This window comes from Phyllostomus hastatus, unplaced genomic scaffold (assembly GCF_019186645.2).
Source record: "Phyllostomus hastatus isolate PE091 unplaced genomic scaffold, TTU_PhHast_1.1 phas_contig_210, whole genome shotgun sequence".
NCBI lineage: Eukaryota > Metazoa > Chordata > Mammalia > Chiroptera > Phyllostomidae > Phyllostomus > Phyllostomus hastatus.
In genome coordinates, this window is record NW_025333737.1 from 4,619,053 (window position 1) to 4,634,894 (window position 15,842).

Below are 15,842 nucleotides of genomic sequence, written 5' to 3' on the forward strand. Positions count from 1 at the left end.
TGAGGCCCAGAGAGGTAAAAGTGGCTTGGCTCTCATCACCTATTTCCCAGCCAGTAGATGGCTGACCCCAGGGAGGCCGCCTCCAGAGGAAGGGGGCTGTGCTGGGCTCTCATCCTCCCAGATGCCCTGTGTACTTCCCCTTTCATTCCCACAAACCATCAGTCTCCTGGTGATGACTTCTGCCCTCCTTCCCCTCAGCAGGAGGACAGGACAGGCACCCACGGGGAGCTCAGTCAGCATTTGTCCAATGCACAGATCCGGATTGTCCCCCTCCCCCTTTCACACCAGGCACTTCTGCCTCTCTGTGTTCTCTTTGGGAAACTCCCTCCACCCCCAGCCACCCAAGTGTGGTCTCCTTGGTGCTTTCCAGGAGAGGCAGTAGCTCAGCCTGGCAGCACCACTCATGCCTGATGCGAGGAAACTCACTGTGTTCACGAACACAATCTGGCCATTTGGGAAGGCATCTACCCCCCAGATCTGTGGTCACGGCTGCCCTCACACCAGCCAGGCAGTCCTCTCTATTCTGAAGTCCTTAACAAAGAAATAGAAATCAAAGGAATTTGGGAGTTATTTAGTGGGGAGGAGCCAGGAGCCAGAGGAAATGGGTCTGGACAAAGGGGAGGGGGGGCAAGCTTAGAACTCAGGGACAGGAGAATAAAGACTTTCACCCTAGTGCTCATTCCTTCCTCTCCTCCTGTGCTCCACCCAGAGACTGAATCAGGTGGGGTTCACTGATTCAAAGAACCTGGTGGCCCTGAATGACAGCGAGTTTCTAGATGATGCTGGCCATTAGTGAGTGTCTGTGTCTCCTGAGCACTACTCAGTCAGTGTCCTGAAACAATGGGGCTGCTTGATAAGGTCACTCTGGTAGATGTGGTGAGGGGGGGAATGGGCTGGTTATACCCATTTTACACCCAGAGAAACTGAGGCTCAGAGAAGCTAAGGGACACACCCAAGGTCACACAGTTCACTGGTGGCAGCCCTGAGGCAGGATAATAAGAAGCTCAAAAATTCTTGGGCAAGTGGAATGGGCAAACAGAGACAAGAAAATGAAACAAAGCCAAAAAGTTGAGTGCTAGACTTTATCGGAAAGTGCATAACCTCCCTGGCCATTAACCTGGGGTGGAGAGGAGGGGGAATTCTAATGCAAACAGAGAGACAGATGACTCTGGAATGGAGGAACCAGCCTGGGGAGAAGCTGCAGACTTGCCTTTCAGCTCCCACTCCCAAGAGACACAGCAGGTCTGTGCTCCTGCTGTGTCTAGGTTCCCTAGGAACTTCCCCCTCTCAAACTCAAGTTTCCCCTACGTAAACTTGCTTCTTAAGGCTCAAGGTAAAGTGGGTGTTAGGGTTTTCACCCCAACCTTCTCAGGCTGCTGGCCTCTGATATTAATAAAAGTGCACTTATAACCCTTCCCTGCCTCCGACTTTTGGTTGAGTGGTGACTGGCAGCATGAGCCTGGGACTCAGTTGCCCTCTGGTTTCAATTCCTGAAACTTTGTTGGGACAGACTGCGGGACTCTCTGGCAAGTCGGAGTATTTGGCGGGGAGTCACATTGGCCGCCTGGACTGGGGGGCCCTGCTGTGCAGATTTGGAGACTCCCTGGCAGCTGTTGGGCGATTTCACTTGAGGATGCTCCTTTTCTGACTCTGAGACCCTGTCACCCGACTTTTCAGTAAGAAACTGGATTTGTGCTCAGAAAGTCCATCTGGTTTATAGTCTTTGGCCTTCTGGTGGTCTAGGGACCAAATTTGGGCTTTTGTGTAACAAATATCCGGTAAGCTGGTTTTTCTGGGGGTTGACAGACTCCAGGCTTCCAAACTGAGTAAGTCCCTGGTGTGCACAGCCAGGGCACCCCTGACCCCGCCACTCTGGGTCGTAGGCATGGCTCAGTGACAAGGAGAATCCCAGTTCCCCAGGGTGGAATTTGGTTGGAGCACTCTTCTGGCTTTGGTATATGGATTTTATGTAATTTTTTCTTTTCTTGTTGTGTGTCAGTCTTGTTTCTCTCTTCCTCCATGGGAGGGAGCCAGTTTCTCTTGAGAGTTCTTCTATGTTTCTCTTGTCTGTCTGAAATGAAAGGCTGTGTGAGGTGAGTTTCTAAGGCTAGTCCCAGTGCTCCCTTTTAGAGGAGGACTCGTTTGGACTTTGTATTTCATTTTTGCTTCTGTTTGGAACAAGAGAGGCTTGGTCTCAATCCCATCAAGAGTCCATGAGGTCAAATTTTAGCTGACTAGTCAATTTACAGCTATAAGCCAATGATTAGTTAGAACTGTTTTGCCAAAGGTCTGGTAAACAGAAGATTGCTTATGTGCAAGCTCTCATGTTGTTACATCATAAGGATTCTACTCAGAAAGGATTTCAATTGATGGTTTAAAAAATGACAAGATCTCACTTCCCTCCCAGACTGTACAACTCAGAAAGAAAAATAATGAGGAGATACGTTTTTAAACATTCTAATTCCTCCTGGTGGCCAGGGAGCTAGAAGGCCTGGGAACAACAGGGCAATTAATGCCACTGCTCAAACTCTGCTGGCTGCCAGGGGCAGGAGGGGTGTCTGCCTCCTCACAGTGGGGGAGACATGGGCCTGATCATTCCCCTGCCACTCCCCCAGCTTCCTTAAAGTTGTCAAGGACAAAGATGAGAACTATATCAAATATATTTTTTCATTATGTGGCCTGGAAAATTGTTTGATATTAAACCTGGTTTAAGTTTAATATCAATTAAAGTTATTAACATAAAGTATATGTTTGTTTTTCCTGGGTTTGCAGGAATAAGTTTATTTAATATGTCACTAAAATTGTTTGGGTAATAATTGACTTTAAAAATCTCATAAAGTTGTTAAAAACTAATAAGTAGATGTAACTAAAAGGAAGAATTTTGATAAAACTTTTCAGTAATAATTATAATCTATATGTGTCTAAATATATTTTTCCAGAGTCTTTGATGACTTGGAACTTTGAGTTTTGTTAGGCTAAATGGTGAAAATAATTAAATATCTATATATTTTGAAATAACAAGATACTGAAATATTAATTGATCTGGGTTTGTCTACTTTGGCTTTTACCTGTAGAGAAGCTAGAAAACGGATTCAGTTATGTTAATGCATATAGCTCGTACTTTATTTGAAGTATGTCTTGAAAATGTGTGTGTGTTTGCCAATGAAACTTTGCAGTAGTGGTTATGCAATATGTTCATAAAAGTATCAATCTGAAGAATGTTAAATACTTACTTTAAGTTGCCACTAAAAATCAATTCCTCTAAGAATTAAGAATTCTAGTTAAGTTGGAAAGAAACTGTGGTTTGGAAATGGAGGTACAAGGTACAAAAGTACTTGCTGCAGAGAGAGGGTTGGTGTGAGTGGAAGAGCATCTGTGCAAAGTGAAGAAGGTCTGTGAAGGGGCCTTGAGAGGTAATTACACAGGGAGCTGAATACACAATGTAATTAGATAAGTGAATCTACGTATCAAAAGTAAGCTAACTCAGAATTTGGTTCTTTTTCAGCGTGGTAAAAGAGAAAAAGGGTTTTCTTATGTGTGCCTAGAAAGCAGAGATTCTATATATTTCTTAAAATAATGTGTTATATCATGTTAATCATGTACTTGATTGCCCCAAAACCCATATTCTTCTTTTTTTTTTTAAGATTTTATTTATTTATTTTTAGAGAGAAGAAGGGAGGGAGAAAGAGAGAGAGAGAAACATGATGTGGGATGGATACATCAGTAGGTTGCCTCTCGAGTGCCCCCCATGTGAGCATGCGAGAGGCACATGAGGGACCTGGTCTGCATCCCAGGCATGTGCCCTGATTGGGAACCAAATGGGTGCCCTTTTGGTTTGACCACAGCAACCAGGGCAAAAAACCCATATTCTTTATTGTAAGAACTAAAGTTTTACTAGCCCATAGTAATGTTTGATAACTTTATTGTCACTTTGGGTAAATAAATAATTTAATATTGTTTCATAATGATACACAATCTTGTTTTAAGCTTTCCAAATGATCCTTCAATTGGGAACTACTTTAAGATATACAAACACATTCCATTGTTACTAGCAATAGGAAACCAAATCTCAAGGCAGTTTTATGACTTTATTTGACAATCAGCAGTTAGTTCTCATCCACACTAACTTCGTAGATTTTTGAAAGTGGTGACAGGTACATAGGTGGCCCATGGATAGAGCTTGTTTGGCGAATCTTCATCCTCATTGTGTTTTCTGGACAACTGCACCCAGCTGTGGTATGGGACATCCTTCTTCCTTTGGCCCAGATGGCTTTGTTGAGCCTGGTGTCCACGTGCACATTTGGAGTCCCATCTCCTTCATGACAAATTTCCGGATCTCTCTGAGTGCCTGAGGGGTATGCTTTCTGAAGCCCACACCATGGGTGCACTTGTGGATGTCGATGGTCTGCTCTCTGGTCACTGCCCTGCTGATGGCAGAACAACCCTTCTTCTCACCACCCTCCTTTGTGGGAGCTATCTAAACTCGGGTGACGAGGGGGCTGAGGCCGGGCCCAGGTCGAAAAGAAAGAGTGTGAGGTATTGTGATATACAATCTTTTGGTCAAGTATATTTGACGATCTCCCCAGGGTTCAAATTTTAAGAGACTTTTCTTGACCTAAAATTGGCATTGTGTCATCCCAATGGGTCCCTGGAATGTTTCAGGGGTTTGTTCTTTCTCCTTAATGAGTAAAATTTTTGAACCCATTAGGCCTATTCGATATTTTTGAAGTGCATGGGAAGCTCTGTCAAATAAAGAAATAATATGTTCTATTTGTATACACATATTTTTATGATTAAAATAGATGTTCTACCAGGGGTGTCCAACCTGTGGCCTGTGAACTGCATGCAGCCTAGGATGGCTGGGAATGTGGCCCAACACAAAATCATAAATTTACTTAAAACATTATGAGATTTTTTGCAATTACATGTTGCAAGCATTTAATGTGTGGCCTAAGACAACTCTTCTTCTTCCAGTGTGGTGCAGAGGTGCCAAAAGATTGGACACCCCTGTTGTAGATTATATAAAAATCTCCAAGATTCCATGAAGTTCTGATATACTTTCATTTGTAATTTTAGTTATTATCTTAAAATGTTGCAGGAAAGCAAAGCTCTTTATCAATTGCATTATAATCAAATCTGTAACTGTGTCATCTTAAGGGCATTATTATTATGATTTTTTTTTGTAATTTGGAGATAGTCATTGTTTTACTCCAATGCATTTGCAAAGATATATTACATCTTTGGAAAAGTTTATGCAAATGACTCTGACATACTCTAAATTACAGCTTTCAGATTAAGTCATCTCTTTGAAGTAAATGAAGATTGGCAGAACCCTACTGAATAATTAGATTTATGGAAATACTAGCAAGTAATCAGGATAAAAAATTAACTATGAGACATTATAAGCTGAAGATAATTGTGGCTTTTATAATTTGTTATTGAAAAATACTGCTAATTTTTAATCCTTTCTTTTTCAGACATATAAGAAAACTAATTTCTTAAAGCAATCTGGTAAATTATACTTTCATTAGAAATATTGAGGCATTTATATTTTCCTCCCTACCTGATCCTTCTGGAATTTGAAAACTCTTAGTGAGAGAGTAGCATTATTTCCATGGCAATATGTTTATTTGTATAAATCCAATAAAAATCTAATTTCTTTATAACAGGACACATAAAGACAGTTTCCAATTATAGTTTTATTAACCAAGTCTTTGTCTGGAATGTCATGATTAAAAGAGACATGCCTGGACTATGGATGTCACCAGAAAGTCTGAAGGAATTAAGGTTGACATTTGAAGCCAGTAAAAGCCCTTTGGAGAAATGGCCTGGTGCCTTGCATATTCAGAAGGTTCATGGCAGTCTTTCTGGATAAGGAACAAGGGTTGCTTTACTGAAAGGTGTCAAGGAAAGAACCTCAACACATTTAGGAGACCTCAAGAACCTGAGGAAAATCCCCAAAACTGTAGGTATTGCAGGCAAAGCAGGAAGGCAACTGTGGGACTTGGCTTCTTTCCCTGAGGGACAAATTAAAATTCAATCTGAAATGTCCTTGTAACATTCCAGTGAGGCAGATTTAAGAAAGCTTATATGATCAATTGCTATTGATGTTCTATTTATGTAAATACCAAGCCAAAGTAAAAACTGTACTTAATGCAGTCTCTTTGATAAAAAAAAATGAGGGTAATTCTGGGGAGAGAAATTGGAAATCGCTATGTCCAATTGTGGATATAGGACTCCAGTTAAAGGTTTATTTTTAACCTACAAACTCAATTGGATCCTGAATTTTTATAGTTTTCTTTTTCACTACTGTTTCATTTTTCATTCATCTTTTGATTTGGAATTATTGAGAACTAGTGATGCAGTGTGAACCATACATAATTTACCTGAGCATCTGATGATATCACCAGACATTTAAACCACAGATAAAGAGGACCTATGTGATTGTCACTGCTTACTTTCATTTCAGCAAAAGTCTTACATTTGGAAGTCTTCTCATCTGACACTCTAACAGACTCAGAACCTGGTTAATGGTTTACTGTGCTCATTAATCTTTGTGTTCCTTCTGTCTTTGCAGAGTGTATACTATGACCTTGTTTACCTGGTTACTTGTTTAGACAGTATAAGCCTCATTTTAGATGTCTATTGGCATTGCCACCTCCTGAAGTGAGACTCAATGATTTGGCTGAATGAACTTGTTGTCAAGACTAGATGAATGAATTGGATACAATTCCATATCAAGATGATGATGCTTTGGGGACTCCAGCCTATCCCCACTTTGGAAAAATCCAACAGGCTTTCTGTTCCAGTCTCAAACCCCATTCCCTTGTCTCCCTTATATGAGGCAGGGAGAGACTTCCATACCCTACCTGGGCAGGGACTACAGCCCTTATCAGCAGGAAGCAGTTATTGATAAGAGAATCAACTCTCTCATCACCCCTAAAGGATTTTAGAAATGGAAGTCTCTGAGAGGGGAATGAGACAGGATAATAGAAGCTAGGAAATTCTTGGGCAAGTGGAATGGAGAAACTGAGATGAGAGAATTAAACAAAGCCAAACAGTTAAGCACAAGACCTCATCAGACAATACATAACCTCCCTGGGCATAAACCACAGGACTCCAGGGAAGAAAGGAAGAGTCTCTTGTCCATGAATTTTTCTCTTTCTTCTCTCCTCTTTCTCCTCTCTCCTTTGTATTGTTTTGATCTACATGGTTTCACACTTATAAATGAACCAACCTACTACTGCAGAAAAAAATCAACAGAGAAAATATTTTTTTCAATAATTTCCCAATTAAAATGCCCAACTGTCCAGACAGTAGTGCATTTTTTAGTGATTTGAAGTGTCAGACAACCTGGATGGAACACAAATATGGAGCTATGTCTTATGTGCCATTCCTCATAAACCCAGTAGGGTTCTTCTCCAATGTCATCTTTTGGAGTTGTACCCAATTCTATTACCAGTTTTCACCTGAATCCATTGGGAAATGGGTCAATTCAGTTTTTGTTTCTTCACCAGGAACCTCTTGATCCTGAAAGTCTCACGAGAACACATGGTGAAGAAGTACCAACGTCATGGATCACGATGGTGGGAAAAGAGAGACTCCTGTGTCCCTTCTCTTTCTGGGCTTTAGAACAGGGAGACAAGAAGTCTTGGGCATGGTGGAACATTCCAAGTGACATGGAGGTCAGGGTGACATATTAAATAAACTGTCTTAAATGGCTTTAGCACCTAGAGAAGGAAAATGGTTGAACAGAGACTAGCAGGATAGGCTAGCCCATGTGCTAGTTATCTATTGCTGCATAAAATTATATGAAAACTTTGTAGCTTCAAACAATATTTATCTGGCTCACAAATCTGAACTTGAGCAAGACTAGATGGGGAGAGCTCATCTCTGCCGGAGAGAGTGGGAGCCACTCTATAAACATAACCTAACCCCAGAAGCTAGGTAGTGTCATTTCAACCACATTCTATTTGTTGGGGCAATAGAACAGCCTGTGCTGCTAACCACTGCACCACCCTCCCTCAGTTCTCAGACGCCTTTTCATGGGACAGGCTTCCTTCCATGGGCTACATTTGTCACAGGGGAATGTGGCTCTGTGCCTGCCCAGGGCCAAGGAGGGCTCTGCCAGAACCAGACTCCTGGTTTCATTTTTGAACAATATTGTCTGTGTGTGGGGAGTGGGAAGCCCAGCGTGTCAGGCTCCCCTTTGGGTCCTGTCAACACCATCTCATCCAGGGCCTGTTCTGGAGAGGTGTTGGGGAGTGGGAACTAGAGGCTCCTCTGCTGAACAGGAAAGAACAATGAGTCCACTCTCTTATATCTAGGAATCTCCTGAGAAGAGTGTAATGTGGAAAGAAATGATATTTTCCATGGAGCGGCCTATTACTTCAAGGAGCCCAGGTGTTGAAGCAAAAGCACTCACTGAGTCAGCCAGATGTAGCTTCAAGTCCAAGGTGTTCCCTTGTCAGTTGGATAACCCTGAGCAGATTACTTTGCCTGATGACCCCAAGTTTCTCCTTCTATAAATGGGGGTAATACTTGTCTCACATAATTTGCCTGGTATGAAATGAGAGAACCTATGTAAAGCACCTTGCATGGCCCTGCCACTTAGGAGGCATTCCGTGATGTTCTGTTGCTTTGCTCTGGCCTCCTGGTGTGCCCAGAACTAGACCCTGTACCTGAGGAATCCGACCAACTCATAATAGTGTGGGGCTTTCACCTCCCTTGTTCCTAGGCACTGTGCTTCTAGTAATGCAACATAAGATGAGTTTATTATTTTTGGCAGCCATATCTCTCAGTGGTTTTCGCCCATTTAAGTCCTGCTATTCTTTCCACATGGAGCAGCTGCTCTGCAGTCCCTTTGCTGCAGCTGTCATAATGGGCCCAGCTGCAGACAGGGATGACTGTGGTGCTCAAGAAATAGGGCAAATCCCAGGCCCCATCCTGCCTGACTCAGGCCTTCCTTCCCCATTGCCATGGAAGGCTTGCCCAATCCACCCAGCAAAGGAGGGATCAGGTAAGATTAGGAACCCAGGCCCTCTGTACCCCCCTTCCCAGGCCTCTCTAATCCCATGACATATTGGCCCAGCCACAGGCTCATGGGGATAGACAGTGGACACTCAGCCCTACTCAGTGATGTGAGATGGATAAGCCTCCATGTGGATGTTCTCCGTGCTGCTCTGCTGTCTGGCCCAGAAACTTACTGAAATGACTGACAAGTAATTTTTTTTAATTTATTGATTTGAGGGAGAGAGAGAGAGAGAGAGAGGGAGAGAGAGAGAGAGATTGATTTGTTGTTTCACTTACTGATGCATTCATTGCTCATTTCTTGCACGTGCCCTGACCAGGGATCAAACCCACAACTCTGCATACTGCAATGACACTCCAACAAACTAAGCTACCTAGCCAGGGCAACCTTTTTTTCTGGCTTTTTGTTGTAAAGGTGGGACGGGGGTGGGAGGTGGAAACCTGCACCCACGTTGGGATCCAGAGAACATGATGGGCCACCATGAGACACAAACACTGAAGAAGATCCACTGCTGGAGCCCATTTGGGCTGGAGAGAAGGGAGGCATCGGGGTTACAGTGCAGCTCCCCTCCCAGGGAATAGGCCTGGTGCGCTGGGAAGTGAGGGTGCACAGCCTGGCCACCTCGGGGCAGCCACCAGGCCTGGAGCATGCGCCTCGTGCTGAGCGCTTCACTCACTTCACTTACCCCATCTTCACAGCAAATACGCCAGGCAGCAAGAGCCCACTTCCTTCAAAAACAAGGAGACAGGTGCTGGCAGGTGTGGGTGCTGGCTCCAGGCAGGGTCTTAGCACCTCCCAGCCCTTTCTCCTCCGGGGTCCACCACCTGGTGATGTCTCTCTGCCCAGATCTTACCTGGATGCCTCCTGAGCATGACCCGTCCTGTGACCCCCAACCATAGGGTCACCTTCTCAGGGAATGAGTTCATCAGCCACAAAGGCAGACATTTGGGGAATTATCCTGAATGCTCACCTCTCCCTCATATCCAGTCAAAGATCTTTTCACGATCTCTCCTGCCTCTAGTTTAGTTCTACCCCAATCCATCCTATATAGCCAAAACTTAAATCTGATTATGGTCCTCTTCTGCTTGAGAATTTTCCATGGCTCCCCAGGGCTGTCCTGTTAAAGCTTAAACTCAGTGGCTTGGCACCTACTGGGTCCCTCCAGATTCATTCTACACCCAGGTTCCAATTTACAACAGCTGAAATACTTGCGACTTTCGAGCATACCATCCATGTACTCCCAGAGCCGTGGCCTGTGGCACTCCTGCAAGGTAGAATGTTCTCCTTTTGCTTATATGCACCAGACACATTGCTCACCCTTCAAGTCAGCTCCAAGGCCACCCCCTCCACGAAGCCTGCCAGGTAGACGGAGGGACCCTTCCTTGGGCCACTCACTGGCTCATGGCTGAGAGCAAGGGCACTACCTTTTATCTGTGTCCCAGCACTTAGCACCATCTTTTGAACATAGTAAGTAGATGCACAATAAATGTCTGATCTATACATCCCCTGACTTCTGATGAGAAGGAGATTCGGGAGTCTGAGTCCTGGACCCACCAGCTGTGGCATCTTAGGTGAGGCCCTTAACCTCTCCACACCTCAGTTTCCTCAGCTGAAACTCCACGACAGTTCCTAACTCATGGTGTTGTGAGGGCTAGATGGCTAGGTGGTATAGGGATAGCACCTCCCTGGCTCAGAGGAAGGGGTCCCACAAATGCTGGTTCCCCATCTCTTCCATCTGTTTTGCTTACCCCAACCTCCAAGGCACCCTCTCTGTTACTGGCAAGGAGGGGCTCCTAGAAATTAGATTTGGATAAAAGACCACTCCTCCCACTAACCAAGGCTTCTACAAGGCAAGAGCACCTCCAGCCGAGGAGACACGGACCCCCAGCTGTCATGCTGGGGGCTGGATGACCTTCCTCTGTGTACCATGAGCCTCCGATGCTGTTCCTTATCCATTCCTCCATCTGTTGAGAGCTACCTGCCTTCGAGGTCCACACATAACTTTTCTTTCTCTGGAGGGCACTCCCTCCATTCCTGTCCTCCCATGCCGCCCGGCTGAGCAGCCCCCCACGCTCACTCGACTGACCCAAGCAGACACAAGCCCCAGACACCTTGGTATATTTTTATTCAAACTCCAGATCCCCAGGCTTAGCCCGGCAGAGTATGTTCTTGCCAGTGGCAAAAAGTGATACAGCACGTCCGTTAATACTAATCATTTTAATTTAAATTAATAGCATTTCTGGAAGACAAATGCAGTTGATAGAAAATATAAAAACTTTTACTGTACAAATTTTACATCACATTCAAAAACAAAAGTGTGTGCCTTGTGGCCACAGAGATGCGGGGTTTGCACACACTGACGAAATCCTGGCGAACGGTGCAGAACCCCACAAGCTCCCTATTGGGTTTCACATCCATGTCTCCACCTGGCCCCGAAATCAATACAGAACAGAGACTCGCAGGGCATCCCACCCGGCTCTGAGATCACAAGAAATGCCAGGAGGGGCAGAGAGACTTCAGGGCCCTGCAAACATCTTTCATTTGGTGACACGGAGGGGTCAGAGTTGCTACCCACTTCTCATAACAGGTACCTCGCTAGGATTCAAGACCTCAAGTTGGATGGAGACCCAATGGCTGCAACTCTGGTGGCTAAAGGCAGCAGGGACAGGCCCTAGAGTTTGGAGGTGAGGCTGGGAACTGGGGGGCCCTGAAGGGGCAAAGTGCAGGCTGCACTCTCAGACCCCGGAGGGGGGCCTCTGCACCCCCAGAGCTCTCACCACGGAGATCCTCCCAGCTTCCCCTTCACAGCTGGCCATGCAAGCTGAATTCACAGTATCTGCCGTCCTTCATGTGTTTCCAAGGCAGACGGGGAGAGCACACGAAAGGGCAAGCATGTCTTCCTAACCTCATTCACAGTCAACTAGAGAGGGAGTAGGGGGCCCCGGGGGGGTTTCCTCAGATGCTTCTTGTAAAGGACAGGGAGGGCTCAGGCCAAGAGGCTGCCCAAGGCCTTGGAGAGGAAGGGGGTGACCCCAGGCACTCAGCTACACTCTTGGGGTTCCTGATAGATCATCAGTTCCCTAAAGGTGGGGACTGTGGCCGCTCCTACCTCAGGCCCCCAGCCCTTGCACAAGATACGATAGGTGCCTGATGAAAGCTTCTTGAACTGACCCCCAAGTGTGAGACTCACGAGAAAAAAAAAAGCTCGGACTGACTTTCGTGAGCTGCAAGTCAGGGCTGGGGAGGCGTGGAGCCTGACCTGCTCAGCTGCCGTCCAAGCCCTGGGCTCCCCAGCATGGCCACGGGTTCAGAGGGCAAGACTCATAGGCAGCAGACACACGAGGTGGCTCTGGGTGGGGGTGATCGTGCAGAGGGCTGACGGCGGAGGCTGAAGGCATGGAGGGCAGAAACGGAGGGTCCCACAGAAAACAGAACCCCATGAACCAAACCCATTGGTTTTCTCGTCTAACTCTCTGCACACCGAGGAGGGAGGGCGCGTGTGTCTGGCGTGCTGATGGACAGCAGGACCCTGGGTCCCTCAGGGTCTTCATAGCTGTGCTGCCTCATAGTTGTGCTGTCACACCCAAGGGATGGTGGCCCAGGGAGGGGAACACAGCTCACAGGTCCTGGGCAGCGGCCCATTTCGGGATGTTTCGGGCAGACTCCAGGAGCTCTGCTAGGTGCGTCTACATGAAAGGGACCACATGCCTCCCCATCTGGGCTCAGAGCATGGACACCTGTTCTGGGTCCGAATCCGACCACCTGGCCACTCTCCTCCCCTTTGTTCACTTCTGGAATCCGAGCCTGAGGATCTAATGCCCACCGAAGGGCTTCTTCGCCATTTGGAACTTCTCTCTTCAGGCAACAGCTCCTAGTGAAGACAGGCCAGGTGCTCTCCCATCACGGACTTCCCCAAATGGAGCCCTCCCTTCCTTCCTTCCGGTTCAAGCAGAGGCCTGGTGAGCAGGCCTTGGGAAGGCTCTGAAGACTGCGGGGCTCACTAGGTGGCTCTGAATGAAAGTAGGGACACATGCTCCCTTCTTAGCTCCGGACATGGATGGGAGGAGCCAGGCCTGGGCTGAGGGGCTTCAGCGGGATTGGGGGAGTGGGAGAGGTGGGCAGGTCTGGAGCCCTGGGTTTCTAAGGGGCCAGCCAGGCCACCCTGGGGTTGGGAGGGTGGCTGCTGCGGCTGCCTCCCCCACACCTGCCTTGTTCTCACGGCGCCTTCACGGCACACACCGCCTTGGCTCTGGGGTCACATGTCAGTCAGGGGCTGGGACGTGTCAAAAAGCGGAGGCGTTTCCTTGGTGCCTTCCTGGGGGATTCCTGGAGGAAACATCTCTACAGACGATGGAAACCCCAGTTAGGAACCTGTGGTCAGTGTAAATGTCACTTGGGTTTTATCTGTCTCTAAGTTTCCAGCTTGTATGCGCTGAACTGTAGGGGTCAGAGGTGAACCCCCGCTCTCTGGGATCTGGTGACCCTCATAATTTAGCTTGGCTCCCAGCCAGGGCCTGCTGTGCCAGAGGAGAGGCCTCTTGTCAGGGCGAGGGGCGACCCCTGCAGAGGGAGGCTCCCCAATGATGGGGTGTGGGGCCAGAGCAGCGGCCAGGCCCGAGCCTGTGGTCCCCCGTCCCGCCCCGAGAACATCCACGGTCACGACGCACCTCTTCCTTCTGGCCCAGCTCGGGCTCACCGCCCGCAGGGCTCTCCAGGACGGCCACTTCCATGGCCCCGGCCGACGGTGCCCGCACACCTCTGCACAGCCGGTCTTTATTATTACCTATTGTAACACAGCGCGTTCACTCCGCAGAAACACACATGTAAACATTTGCTGCCTGTCGGGACAGGTCTGGTTGTCGGTGATGTCATTTTAAGGACAGCAGGCACGGCTCCATCTCCCGGACCAAAGTGTTTTTTGTGAACGAACGGTCTGAACGGAGGACTCTCGCTCCCGTCCTGCAGCGCTTCAGAGAGAGGCTGCCGCTGCGCAGAGTGCTTGCTGCCTTTTGTGGCAGTGCTTTGGGTGTTTGAGAAACACACTGAAGGAAAAAGAAACCGTGGAAAAACTGCACAGACGGCTACATCTTTGGGTTGCTGGACTCCAGGACGCCCAGGCCAAACCTTTCAAACCGGGGCACCACTTTGCTGCTATTAATGCTGCAGAGAGGAACAGAGACAAGGGTTACAGCCCTGCTGGTCTTCGTCAGCACTGGGGGGACACTAGCGAAGGACTGGGCCAGTGCCAGAAGCTCAGCAGAGGGCCCGGCCCACCAAGAAGTGAGGATGATTCCACCGCCAAGCTGCCCCGGTCACGCCTGGCTGCCCCCTCCTCCTGGAGGCCAGGGCTTGTGTGTCTCGGAATCCCCAGCACCCGGCACACTCGGGAACTGCTGTGGGCTCGCCTGCACTGCAGCCTCCTTTGCAGCCCAGGGAAGCTCTAGCTCCAGGAGGAACTGGGAGAGAGGAGAAACCTGACCCCCAGAGCTGACGGAGACATCACATGTCCCTTTTAGACGCGGTCCTCCTGCACTGGAGTGCACCGGGCCACCTGGGAGGCAGGCTGAAGTGTGGGTTGCCGGGGCCTGCCTTCAGAGACCCGGATTCAGGTTTCCGGGCCCTGGGAATCTGCATTTGGTAACCGCTTCCGTGACTCTGTGCGTGCCTGTCAGCCACACTCCTGCTGAACGCTGACTTGGGGTCTGGTACTTTCCACGTGCACTGGGCAGATGTAAAGGGAGGTAACGATGAGGGTAGGAAGGGGCAAGAGCTTTGTTTTATTGGTGAAATTGGGGACAGGCCACCCCTTGCTTTAGGACCACATTCCTGAGTGTGCTGCTGAGTACACTTCCACGCTGGTGTCTCCTATGGGAACCAACCTTACGGTGTCCACACCGCCAGCCCTGCAGAGGGGACTGGCCCTGCGCAGCTCTGAAATCATCCCACTCCTTGTTGGACAAGATCCCTACGGGTTAACAGCCAAGCAAACCTCGCCCCCTCCCCCATACTTTGAACCCAGCCACCAGGAGGCCGACGTGCCAGTTGGCAGGGGGGTGGGAAGAGGGAACAGATCTCACTGAGCTGTTAGTAGGGAGACAGGAGCACCCAAACAAAAAACGATACCACCCCGCAGAGGAACGGCTAGAGAGGACGAAGTCAGGTCCAAGGAGGTGGTTCTGGGGAGATTTGTTAGGGGATCTTCCATGGAGGTCAGTTATTCAGGCACACACAGGCCGTGGAGAGGGAGGGGCCAGTTTTAAAAACAAACAAAGCGAAAGAAGTCTCAGGAGAGAAGGCTGGAGCAGCAGAGGTGGCGTCCCCTGGGTTAGTGCCCACATCTCAGTTTGCGTTTGAGCAGAAGTCGCGGTGCCGAGTGCCAATTAGGAGGAAGAAAGCCCCAGGCACATGCGAGGCAGCCAGGCCTACAACCTAGGGGAGGAAAGAGAAGGGGAGAGCAGCATAAGAACTGAGCCCCATGAGGGTGGGGTGGGGGTGGGGAGCGGCCAAGGCCTGGCCAGAAGGCAAGGGACCCTCTTTCCCTGCAGAGAGAGAAAGGGACGCCCCGATCCATTCCAGGCTGGGCAGCAGCTGGCACATGGCAGGGAGCCTGCCATGAGGAACCCTCCCCAAATCCCTCGGGCCCCAGTCACAGGATGTCATACAGAAGTTGGCCAGTGCGCCCTTTGCCCCTCAGTCCTTGACTTTCAAATAGACTTCCTGGAGTTCACTATTTCTGCTCACTGCACTCCCCTCTTTAAACTCTGGCCAGAGGGCACCCTGGGGACTCAGACAATGATCCAGTCCTCTCCCA

General features: G+C 48.3%; 1 protein-coding gene and 2 pseudogenes across 9 annotated transcripts in view; all 3 read right to left on the bottom strand.

Moving 5' to 3' along the window:
• Positions 1-4,106: 4,106 nt before the first annotated feature.
• Positions 4,107-6,464, bottom strand: LOC123816830 (annotated as a pseudogene).
• Positions 6,465-7,397: 933 nt separating this feature from the next.
• On the bottom strand, positions 7,398-7,661 carry LOC123817469 (annotated as a pseudogene).
• A 3,478-nt stretch (positions 7,662-11,139) lies between these two features.
• Positions 11,140-15,842, bottom strand: part of KSR1 (kinase suppressor of ras 1) — a 150,940-nt gene continuing 146,237 nt past the window's right edge. For 8 of the 9 annotated variants that reach the window (XM_045836314.1, XM_045836317.1, XM_045836315.1 and 5 more), the window contains one exon: positions 11,140-14,191. In XM_045836314.1, the coding sequence (XP_045692270.1) occupies positions 14,113-14,191 (79 nt within the window). In that variant the 3' untranslated portion in view covers positions 11,140-14,112. Of the gene's footprint in view, positions 15,461-15,842 lie in introns of all 9 variants that reach the window. The other variant, XM_045836320.1, reaches the window with a different exon arrangement.